General features: G+C 41.1%; 1 protein-coding gene across 1 annotated transcript in view; it reads left to right on the top strand.

The window, feature by feature from the left end:
- Nucleotides 1–8,870, top strand: part of LOC109470842 (26S proteasome non-ATPase regulatory subunit 11A-like) — a 13,161-nt gene extending 4,291 nt beyond the window's left edge. Inside the window, exons 4-11 of the mRNA XM_019769931.1 lie at nt 1,251–1,322; nt 1,661–1,718; nt 2,462–2,656; nt 3,499–3,640; nt 4,186–4,309; nt 5,108–5,233; nt 5,831–5,918; nt 7,927–8,870. Of these exons, the coding sequence (XP_019625490.1) occupies nt 1,251–1,322; nt 1,661–1,718; nt 2,462–2,656; nt 3,499–3,640; nt 4,186–4,309; nt 5,108–5,233; nt 5,831–5,918; nt 7,927–8,069 (948 nt within the window). The 3' untranslated portion in view covers nt 8,070–8,870. The remainder of the gene's footprint in view (nt 1–1,250; nt 1,323–1,660; nt 1,719–2,461; nt 2,657–3,498; nt 3,641–4,185; nt 4,310–5,107; nt 5,234–5,830; nt 5,919–7,926) is intronic.
- Nucleotides 8,871–12,720: the final 3,850 nt, after the last annotated feature.

Raw genomic sequence — 12,720 nt, 5'->3', positions numbered from 1 at the left:
TTTTAATACAGCCTTTTTCGGAATTATTTGTGCACGAACAGTAAATTTTGGAGCCACAAGATTGCCATAAAGCTGCTCAGAATGTACCAAAAACGATGTTTAGGGGTCTAATTTTTACCGATTTCCTCCGGGGGAGGCCCCCGGACCCCCCCAACCGGGAGGGGGGCTACCCCCCTCCCGTACCCTCCCCCTGCGAGCCGCTGTGCGGCTCGCTTCGAGCCACTTCGTGGCTCGCCTGCTACTTTTTCTTATCAGCCACCTACTCTAAATTTTTTTGAGAAGGCTGTATAAGGTTGTATTCGCTCATATAAGGTTGGCATTTCGACAGTAGTTTCCAAATGTTGTGTCGGAAAGAATATCCTCTGCAACAGGCAAAATTCTGATGCAACGTTGACCAAAAACCCAAAGAAAAACGAAAAAATACGGGATTCTGCGCAGGCGCAGTACGTTCTGCCGACGTGCTCCCAAACTAGTGCACGCGGGTGAATAAAAAAAATTCCGGCCCAAAATAAAAATGCTACTAAACCACAGGAGTATTGTGAATTTGCGGTAGTGCATAGCGGCGTAAGCGACGTTTATGAGAAGCCGGCACATGCTGGCTTTTTGCGGCATTTATGAATCGGCACTGTACGTATATTACTTGTGTCATAGAGCTTCGGTAGCCTGGGTGCCATCCTCCGGAATCACCATGTACCATGGACTACCCAGGCCTAGAGCCAGGCCAGAGCCTCGGAGGACATGATCTTTTTTTTTTTGAGAAGAGGCGAAAATAAATGTGCGCACGGATGTCATCCATAAAATCAAGACTGTGTGGCCTTATGTTCATAGAAATTGCCACAGCGCTACAAAGAAAATGTAAACAAGGTTAGAAACAACGCCAGATCACTTCCTGAATCATAGCCCACAATGTAGAGAAAAAGGTTTTTGAGTTAGTGTGTTTGCGAACAAATTGTGGAAAAATTCCCTTACTGCCACTAGCACATGCCCACCACAAGACCTGTCAACTTATAGGCACCGTGGCACCATTATAGCGATATTACCCATGAAAGTAACGTGTGTGGCTTTGCTTTTTCCTCTGGAGTGTGTTTCTGACTTCCAAAACTGCTAAAAAAGGCAGAAACTACCCCCCCCCCAAAAAAAAAAATTTGTAGGATTAAAGTAAGAAGTGTGTTCTGGAGAATAGAAAGTGAAGTGTTTGTGTTCGTCGTGTAATTAATGATGTACTTTTTTACCTGTTTCCCCCACCCCAGGTGCAGTTGTGTATAGAATGCATAGAGTGGGCGAAGCAGGAGAAACGCACATTTCTCAGGCAGGCGTTGGAGGTAAGGACATGTTCTGTTGCCAGATCAGGTCCAGAACATAAACAAAAACTACTAATAACTTTCAAGTTCATTAATGTTTTTCTTGTTGTTGAAGGAGTTCAGAAGAGCATGTTAATTGGTCAAATTGTTTAAGTACAGGTTCAGGTCCGGACCTGTACCTTATCCTTTGTACCTGTACCTAATGCAACGTTTAGGTACACATCCCTACACCTGATCGTGTTACAGTACAGGTCCCAGTTAGTACCTGTGACTTTAAAGTATTAATCTGAAAAAAAAGGAAATACAATATGAAGAACATTGCTGCATTGCTGACTTGTGTATTGACTTGTGTTTTACAGGCCAGGTTAATTGCCCTGTACTTTGACACTAAGAAATATGAGGAGGCTCTCGCACTGGGTAAGTTATACTTTCATTGTAATGTTAACACTGTATTGACTCTGTTTCTGCTAGGTGGAATTATTTCAATAGTCGAAACTTACATTTCATGGCTTGAAATACTTTTTTCTGCATGATGGCACTGATGCAGGTGACATTGAAAATAACCTGTACCAGACAAATTTTACCAGCAAATTTCACTCAGGTGTCAGATCAAGGAGCTAGAAAAGGTTGGTCAGCTCGAAAAAAATGCAGACGCCCACCCCCAAAAAAGGTCTAGGGACGGCAGGTTTTTTTAGGGTCGGCCAGGAAACAGGAAACAAAATTCTTTTTCCTAAGCCTTAGGCCACAACAATTTAATTTGTAAGTTGTTTCTCGAATTTTTTCAGAAATATGAAGCGACAGGGCAAATTAAAAAAAAAAACAGGCCAGGGCATGATAGACGGAAATGTTACTAATATAAGCCCTGAAGTGAACATACCGGGCTGGTTTATGATTAAAACAATAGATTTTGAACTTTTCATGAAACAAAATTGCATTGTTACATTGAAAAACTTTAAGATCTAGGAAGAAAGGGACTTTTTTGTCAACCGTTTGGGCCAAAATATGTCTTTCATGGAGCATTTTGCAGTTGATTTAGAACCAAAAATTTTTTTTTGCAAATCAGAGAAAAATGGACAGGGTGATCCAAGAAGCAACAAATTAAATTGGTATGGCCTTATAATAAATCATGATGTAAATGACTAACTAGGTTCATGTTCCAGGTTCCCAGTTGTTACGTGAGCTGAAGAAGATGGATGATAAGGCCCTGCTGGTGGAGGTACAGCTGCTGGAGAGTAAGACTTACCACGCCCTGCAGAACATTCCCAAGGCCCGCGCTGCCCTCACCTCCGCCAGAACTACTGCCAACGCCATCTACTGTCCTCCTAAACTACAGGCACAGCTCGACCTGCAGTCTGGTGGGTTGGTTTTACTAGGATCTCCATTAGTGTACATTTCACACTATTCTTCTGTAGTGAATCACCAACTTTCAGGTAGTAGTGCCATCCCACACCGGAGCATGTCCCTAACTCTTTTTTGAAAGGTGCGGTGGGTTCTTTAACTTGTGTGGGGTGTAGCTCTCCCAAAACATTTTTTAAATCCAAGTGAGTGAGTGAATTTTAATGTCATTTTTCCCCGAAACGGGGGTTAGACGTACTTGCATGAAAGGCAAGTCTTTTTTTTTTAAAGCAAGATTTTTACGGCTGGATGACCTTCCTAACGCCTACCAAACCCTAGTAGGGCCCAGGAATCCTCTAACTGAGGGGAGAAATACGTGTTAAGTGCCTTTCCCAGGGGCACAACGTCTGGGTGCATGTCCGGACATGTCTGGGTCCAACCCTGGGGATTGAACCTGGGTCCCCTTGCTTGACAGTCGGATGCTCTATCCAGTACACCACACAGACGCCAAACATGGGACCTTCATTTAACATCCTATCTGAGGGACACCTCTAACTGAAGCTACATGTAGGTACTCATTTCCACCTGAATGAAGTGAGGAAAGTAGTAAAAGGTGCCTTTCCCAAGGGCACAAGATCAGGAACAGAGCATGTTGGTGGATTTGAACCCAGGACCTAAATGTATGGGTTCTGGGCCAACCTGTATGCCCTAACGATCCTAACACTAGTTAGTAACACTCAGATTCAGATCATGCCTACATGTACAGAATCCAAAACACTTCCATATCGAGTTCCAATGTCAGTTGTTAACTTCACAATGTGGTACAATTTAACTCACAATGGCATCTTGCAATGACTTTCAGGGATACTTCATGCAGAAGAGAAGGACTTCAAGACTGCCTACTCCTACTTCTACGAGGCGTTTGAAGGGTTTGACTCAGTAGACAGCCCCAAGGCTGTGTCAGGGCTGAAGTACATGTTACTGTGCAAGATCATGCTGAACAGGTAGGGAGGCTGTCCTAGGGTGTGGTAAGAATGTGATAGAGCGAAGAGCTTTAGGATATTTATTAGGGAAAGGCCAGGGAGGGTCAGGTTAAAACATTTTAGTATGGCGCTCCTTTCCCTTTGGTTATTGAAAAAATTGAATATTGCAAGAAAGTGGTTCTACACAGATCTGGTATGTGATCAACATTGAAATTGCATTGAATTCCCGCAAATATAAAACCAACCACATGTATAATTCCCTCAACTGTATCATAGGCTACTACAGTTCTTCAGTATCTGTGTCCAATTAAATTTTCTGCTTCATTGAATGTAAAAGAATATCACTATTTGTATGATTTAATGTTATCTCCAATGTCTATCTTTAGACATTGGATAGAAGACCATACTCTAGATAAGATAAACTATTGTACAGACTGTGTCAGCGAAATATCACATTCAACCTTGAAATGGTGTAAATAACTCAACTCTCTATATGGTTGAATAGTCAATGTCTGTGTTCTAACACTACTGACATTTCTGTGCCTCTCTCTCCTTGTTAACTCCAGCCCAGATGATGTCCAGTCTATCATCAGTGGAAAGTTGGCCCTGAGGTATGCTGGGCCCAACATCCAGTGTATGAAGACTCTAGCAACAGCCTACCACAATAGGTCCATATCAGAGTTCAAGAAGGTGAGCTACAGCCAGTACAGGATCGAAGTAAAAGGCTTCACAACTAAGTACTCAGGGTTCTAGCTAGTGCAAAGTAGCGTAGGGGCCCCCTACGCTAAATTTCCTCCACTACGCTATAATTTTGACCCCCTACGCTAAATTTTCAATACAGCACAGGGACAATTGTGACTGTATTTCTTTGTTCAAGAATGCCAGATCAAATGTGAAAAATTACAAAATCAAGGATACATATTGTACATACCTTAGAAATAACATTTTTTCCCTTTGGGTATCCCTCAAATGGCCCCTTTTTTAGCTCAATTTTTTTAAAGTTCCGCCCCATCCCCCCTCTCAGTCACTCTCAGTCCCTCCCTTGACATGTGGCCAGTACCACTATGCTAAAATTAAATCCTAGCTAGAACTCTGGTACTAGAAAAGATGTGCCATTGTCTCCAAAGTGAAAGCAGAAAAGAAGAAGAAATCTGTAATTTTTTTATACATGTTCAGGACCTCAATATCCAACCATGTACCCAAATTCTAACAAATCCTTCCAAAATAACAAGCCTTGAGCTTATGGACTTCATATTTGGTTTTTAGAATAATTGTTGCGTATTCTACGGAGAAAAAACACACACATATTATTATGGAGCACACGTGTAACAACAAAACTGAAATATAAAATCAGGAAAAAATTTTGTCTGATCACAAAAATTAATGAAAACTTGAATATGTCCATCGCAAGAGTTCAGATATCTCATGCCTCCATGACATATTTCAACGTTTTGTAACTTCTGTTGTTTCATTATTTCCTTGTTGTAGACCCTTGTGGAGTATTCAGAAGAGCTGAAGGATGACCCCATCATCCAGTCTCACCTTGATGATCTGTACAACAACCTGCTGGAACAGAACCTGTGCCGGATTATTGAACCTTTCTCCAGAGTACAGGTACTGTTCTCTTTACTGCACAAGAAAAGTTGTTCTGAAGGAATATCAGTGTAGTTCTCATAACTTGAGTTTTCAACCAGGAGAGGACAGCTTTTCACAAGTGTTTAGCATGTTTGTTTGTTTAGGCCACACCGACTTAATTCTGTATATGACATCCTAAGAAGACGCTCAAACTAGTGCGCGCGGGGAATAAAAAAATTCCATCCAAAAATAAAAATGCTGCCGAACCACAGGAATACAAAGCTGGTATTGTGAAATTGCGGTGGTACATAGCGACGTTTACGAAAATTAATTCTTTAATATCTTTGCTAAACCTCCCGTTCAAGCAGGATATGCTTATTTTAAAGGTTGAAACCAGATCTTGATATTCATCTATCTTTATTTGCTAGAACTGTTTTTGACCAATGTTCTAAGTAAAATTACAACTTGGAAGATGTTCCATCAGTCTGTTTTAGTTTCAAAAGATTAGAACTCAACCACAACCGAAAGCAGCACTAATTAATCATCCTTATTGGATATTAAGTACATTCCTAAGAAATGAACATCCTTCTATACCAAGTTTTCCCCAGAAATGCTGACTGACTGACTGTTTTACAGATTGAACATGTAGCAAACATCATCAAACTGCCTCTACATGTGGTGGAGAAGAAATTGTCTCAGATGATTCTGGACAAGAAGTTTCATGGTAAGTTACAAGCTGCTGGTATTGATAGAAGTCTACAATTTTTTATTGCATGTCAGGCCTTGACTCATGCTGTGAGATCTAATATGGCCAGGACATTGATTGGCAGAACATACTGCACCTGTGCAAAGCAAGAAGTAATGTACATGTATTGAATATAGGACTTTGGCATTGTCAACAAAAACCATGAAAAATTGGGGATTCACACAGGCACAGTAACTTGAGTACTCTCCAAGTAGAGGTTTGGGTTTGGGGTTATGTTTCGCGTGTTTTTAGGCTTTTTTTTTCCGGGGTTTCTCTATTGCACTGAAATTTTTTTCACCCAACCCAACCTCTGCCGAAAGCATCAATGTGCTATAAACCTAATCACTTCAACACATTACAGTCATTCTGCAAGGAGGTGTGAACCAGGCACATGAATAGGCACAATCAGCAGGAGGCGTGTGGCCGAATGAATGCCTTACTGACTGGCTGGATGTGTGATAATAAAATGGATATCCCTAATGATAATTTAATGGTTCCCGGGGAGGAGCACTGTCACGTTTCTTGAAAGGTTTGCCTCGCCCCGGGGTGAGTGCCGGCAGAGGTTGGGTTGGGTGAAAAAACAAAATTCAGTGCAAAAGAGAAACCCCAATAAAAAAGCCTAAAAACATGCCAAAACTAGAGGTCGGAGATCTCATGTCTTCGTCAGAGGTACATCGTTCTAGAGAAATTAACATGCGTATTCTTCAATCTTTTTAATAATCAATTTGGTCTAAAGAACAAAAGAATCTCTGTACTATTTTTATGGTACAGAACACCCTGAAACGGTTTGCCGCAGATTATACAGATGCGTCGTCACCCGTGTTAGCCCTCCCCCCCCTACGTTATTTGAGTTTGGACTGTTACTGGGAAAAAAAACGTTCAAGAAATTCTTACTGTGTTGAAAGTGTCACGACAGCGCCGCAAAATATAATAAGAGAAGATGTTATAAAGGAAAGAATCAGAACAGGGTGACTACTGCTGTTTTGTTAATTTGTCTTTATGACAAATAGAAGACTTGTGTTCTTTGTGTCCTAACATTTGTACTTCTACAGTTAGTATATTCCAAATCTAGGCATCTCGTTTTTCGGCCCTTCGTGTTTTTATTAAGGTAATTAGATTTAAGGTCTCCAGTGGACGTCATCCATAGCAATTACTTGGTGTGGCCGTAGAAAATAACCTGACATATGTCCAACCTATCCTCCCCCTGCTGAAGTTATAGTACAATCCCTCAATGTAACGTCATTTGATCCCATCCCATTATGGGGTTCCCCGCTATATCCAGCTGTCGGCTGTCTCCAAGCAGATGTAGGTGGGGGATTTCTAAACACAAAAGGTCCTATTACGGGGACATAACGACCTCCACGACTCTCATCTTTGAACTCAATCTTGGAGACCACGACAGTAATATGCCTATCAAATTTCATTAACTTCCATCCACACATACAAAAGTTATCCTGCTCACAAGAAAAATTAACAAAATGCCCCCTGTAGTCACAACGAAACCCCCCACGAAGCTCAGTAACGAACTTAACCTTGGTCCCGACAATAGTAAGCACCACACCAAGAATTATAATCAACATTTTACAAATACTTGAGTTATCTTGCTAACAAGCCACAAACACAAAAGGTGCACTAACGTGACGCACGGACCCCCCACGAAGCCAAAACTTGTACTTGACTTCGGCCTTAACAGCGGTAATCTGCCTGCCAAAAATCATGGACGTCGAATCATGCCTTCCAGAGTTATATCGCAAAATCCGCAGTTCCCCACACTCCGGCGAGACAATTTCATAGTCCTTCTGACGAAGACAAATACCCCAAACCCAAACCTCTGCTTGGAGAGTATTAGGCACAGTATGTTATGCCAACATGCTTCTGTTCCTGGCATCACTGTTACATGGTTTTGTATTTACTGGTAGTGTTGAGACACTTCAACAGTGGGATGATTTCTGTTAAACTTCAGCCTTTTTTCCCTTCGCATGCGCAGGTATCCTAGACCAAGGAGAAGGTGTGCTGATTGTATTTGATGAACCTCCGGTGGATAAGACTTACGAGGCAGCTTTAGACACTGTTCAGAGTATGGGGAAAGTCGTCGACTCACTGTACAAAAAAGCAAAACGGTTGACATAAAGTTAAAACTGTCTACTATTGAAGCTTAGTTGCTTTAGAGGGACATTGTCACTTATATGTGGGTTCTAGTAGGCCCTATATTTGTCATAGACATTACATATTACCCTATACATGTACATGTGCTTTCTATGCTTTCAGTATCTTTCACATCGTTTTATTACCATATTGAAAACATCAGAATGAAAATTAAACGATATTCAGAATTTAAAAAGCAGACTTTGTTTTGAGTGCCTACAAATGTAAGTATATTCACTGTACACGTAACACTTCAGGTGTAGAGAGCACCCTTCTGTCACCCTTTATGTAGATATCTGTATTCTCCCTGTGTATACAGTCATGTAAGAAACACTGGTCAGACATACTTTCATTGAAAGCCTGCACAAGCCCCTCAAATGTTATTCACTAACTGAAAATATGCAGACTAGCTTACCCTATGGACAAGGACAGCTTGTGTCACAACTTTGAGAAGATATAAAGTTTTGTTACATTTTGGACAGCCAACACCAAATCATGTCTGTTGTGTGCTTCTGCCCCAAAGGAAGTGATATAAGCTCCTACATGTATTTAGTTGCCCAGAGACTCCAAAAAGTTGTACATGTGGCGTGTTACCACAGAAACATACAGCAGGACATGTTGCTATTACATAGTGATGGTGCTATGACATAGTGACAGCATCTGCCCTCACCAGAAATTAATGTATTGTTTAAGAAGTGTTAATAAACAGTTCACTCTGTGTACTTGATGATACATGTACATGTATGCACATCTCTTTACAGTCGTCAAGTAAAAAAATGTGTTTAACAGGGTGTCACACTCTTATTTTCCTACTCATAAGGCCACACCGACCTACATTTTTTTGTAATTTTACGGATGACATCCTTTGAAGTGCGCGCGGATGAATAAAAAAAAATTCAGGCCAATAAAAAAAAAATGCTACTAAACCACATGTACAGGAATACAAAGCTGGTATTATGAATTTGCGGCAGTACATAGCAATGTATACGACAAGCCGGCTTTTTGCGGAATTTATGAATCATCACTGGACACTGCTGGACACTGCTACAGACACAAAGACGAGCTCGCCAGTGAGCTGTTACTCTGGGCACCAACCCATGGACACTCCAGCGCAGGGCGACCCCATTGTACATACCTTCATCCACCAACTTGCTGAAGATGCTAGGGTAAGGGCCGAACACCTAGGGCAGTTAATGGCGGACAGAGCGGCATGGCGAGAAAGAGTGGACTTGGTCCGGGCAATTCGCCCGACCTGATGATGATGAATCATCACGTACGTACATTGTATGTGGCGTCGTGTGGCGTAGTGGACAGCGCGTTCGGCGCTCAAGCAAGGAGCCCCGGGTTCGATTCCGGGTCGGAGCACAGGGGCATGTCCGAACATGCGCACCGACGTTGTGCCCTTGGGAAAGGCACTTTACACGTATCCCCCCTCAACCAGAGGGTCTAGTCTCCAACGGCAGTTGGCTTCAGCTGGCGGACGAGAGCAGCGCCAGGCGGGCTGGCGTAGTCAAGGCGGAACTTGAGCGTAACCAAGTCACCCGGCAGCTCGCTGCAAGCATCCCAACCGGAACCAGCATGTCTCCCTTGATATGGTGCCGCTGGAGAAGACGGATGCCCAAGTGTGTGGGTCTCAGATTCGCAACCTGTTATCCACCTTAAACAAATCCACGCGAAGGCTACCGTGTCAACTGTAACCCTCACTCAGGTGTAGGGACTGACACGGTCATCCTACTCGGAAAGTCTGTATTCTGTATATCTGTTACATGAATCTGTATTTGTGCATGACTATGTATCTGTACATGATCTGTATCCGATTGCAAATAAAGATCACGAGTGATTGCCATAGATAGACATTGTATGTATTGAGATCTTGAGTCATGGAGCTTTGGTAGCTTGGGTGCCATCCTCCAGAGTTACCACCGGTTCCGTATTGTCGCTGACCATGGAGTACCCAGGCCTAGAGCCAGGTTAGACGTGATTTTTTTTTTTAGAACAGGCGAAAATCAATGCGCGAGCAGATATGTCATCCATAAAATTAAGTTGGTGTGGCATAAGCGTGATAACTATTGGCCTGTAGGTCTATTCTTCAAGGCATTGTCTTGATTTAATTGTTCCAGTCCCATTTCTTCAGGTCTCATAATTTCTGATAGAAACATGCATTATGTCCGATGGTATTTAGCCTGGATGCCAGACCCAAAGCACACTGGACACAAAATATCTCAGTGAGCCTGGGTCTGGTAGGGCCAGATAGACCTGCCATTCGAACGCTCAGTATCTGAGCGTAAGGCCCCATTGGTGGAACAGCAGGAAGCAATTTTACACCTCTGCTATGATTGGTTAAAAACTCCCAGCTGTATCTTTGAATGGCCACCAGCAGATGAGATTAAACTGTAGATAAGGTTATTTTGTCCTGGTGTGTCAGAGGACTGTTACCTAAACAAACAGCAAAGCCTGGGCTGTACACTACTTCTACTATTAGACTAAGTTCTGCTGTTATTTTGGAAAATAAACTCCAAAAACATTTAGAAAATTGACTGGTTAATGATTAACTGTTGATCCCAAGATTGTCTCCTGCTGACCAATGGTGGTGCCATGTAACAGGCTACCTGTGGTGTGAGGGGTCATCAATCACAGCTTCTCCTCCTCGAGAGCCTTTCCTAAGAGACCCTACCAGACCCTTGCACACTGAGATATTTTGTGTCCAGTGTGCTTTGGGTCTGGCATCCAGGCTAGATGGTATTTGGCATCCAATATTTCAGACATGCCCATGTCAGTTAATTTAGTGTGTGTGGGGGGAGTAAAAAGTAATAAAGATGTACCCTGCTGATGATCCACTGAAATACATGTACATGTATTATAGAATTAATGTTTACTTAGTATTTTCACATAGTAGATACTGGTACTTTATGTAGTGGCTGTTTTCCATTTGTAAATTTGTCTTTCATTTGAGCAAAAGACTGACACCTTAGGCCACACCAATTTAATTTGTTGTTTCTCGGATTCACCCTGTCCATTTTTTTTCCGATTTGAAAAAAAAAATTGTTCTAAATCAACTGCAAATTGCTCAATGAAAGACATATTTTGGCCCCAACGGTTGAAGAATCCTACATGTAGTTAATAAAGTTTTTTAATGTAACAATGCAATTTTTTTAATTAAAAGTTCAACATCTATTGTTTTTATTATAAAGCAGCCTGGTATGTTGACTTCATGGCTCATATTGTAACATTTCTGGCTACCATGGGGTGCCTTGGCCTGTTTTTTTTTTTTTTTCGCCCTGTTGCTCAATTGGTGTGGCCTTATCTGCTATATACATGTAGAAACAAATTGCTATCATATTAATTGTGATGTTTGTATTCAAGTTTCTGTATGTCTGTCCAAGATATTGCCATTTGTTGAAAGACTGCCCTGTTTGAATTATTGTTATTTTCAAAACACTGTCTTGATGATTTTTGATCTATAATGAAAGGTAGCAAACCAGAACATTGAATGTACATACATGTATTATCTTAGGCAGGAAATATTCTTCTGTCTGAAATGATTTCATAGGCGCTACGTCAAAACAAGGAGCTTCCACACAAACGATGCAACTGGATATTGGAATTTCGAGCTTTTCTCAAGAAAGTACCTGAAAGCTGGAGAGGGGGGGGGGGGCTTTGGGCATTTTAAACAAAATCTCAATTATTCTGTTCTGTATTTAAACACTATAATAAATTAAATGTAGTAAAGGCTAGTAGACAATGAGTCCAACATTTTCATCTCTGGGTGCACATACATACTATGTGCAAGTTCTTTAATGGCAGTCAAGCATACACAAATTTGAAGAAACTTGCAACTGTTACAGTAAATTCCTAACAATGTTTCTTAGTTCAGAATATACAAACTTAATAAGTAACATTACAACTTGATGCCTGGTGCACAAATATGGGATTTCTACAAGTCAGAGTTCCATTACTGGTATAACTGACACATACTTAGGCACATTGCCAAAATTTCTGCTAAAACATAGATGTAGATGTTTGCCAAATAATGGAATGTTGCAACTACATGTAGTACATGTATGTATAAACCAGTAATCACATTTCAGTAAAATGAATCAAATTAAAGGTCTCAAACCAGGAAGTTTGTCATGATAATGCACCAAAAAAACCCAGTAAATTATGATATTAAATGAAAATAATTGTAAGAGAGAAATGCCCAAACCATTGAATTTGAGCTCCTACTTGTATGTTTAACTTACATGCATACAATGTATGTACAACGTATTGTACACTACACAATCATTCACGCAAATCTCTAAATTTTTCTATAAGTTCTTATGTTTAGAGGACTTGAAATAATCAAATAACTGTCTGACAGTGCTTCTTGGATTTCAGATTGATCATGACCGAAGACTAAAGATAGATTAAATTTTGATAATGAAAACTACTGACATCCTATCAGTCACAGTTCATCACAACAGTGAAACCTTGGTCTGGCTGGGGTGCAACAATTGGATAACTGATGATCACCTAGATGTAGTATTTCACACTTGGACAGCTTCATTCCCTGGACCCATCTGCGTGAAAGAAAAAAAGATTTTAAAAAATGAGTCTGTGCTAGATGTTGATTCCTCCCATAGAGTTAACTGGCCTT

Source organism: Branchiostoma belcheri, unplaced genomic scaffold (assembly GCF_001625305.1).
Source record: "Branchiostoma belcheri isolate BF01 breed outbred unplaced genomic scaffold, Haploidv18h27 scaffold235, whole genome shotgun sequence".
NCBI classification, from domain to species: Eukaryota; Metazoa; Chordata; class Leptocardii; order Amphioxiformes; family Branchiostomatidae; genus Branchiostoma; species Branchiostoma belcheri.
Note: the sequence above shows the minus strand (reverse complement) of the source record. Positions and strands in the feature narration are given on the sequence as shown.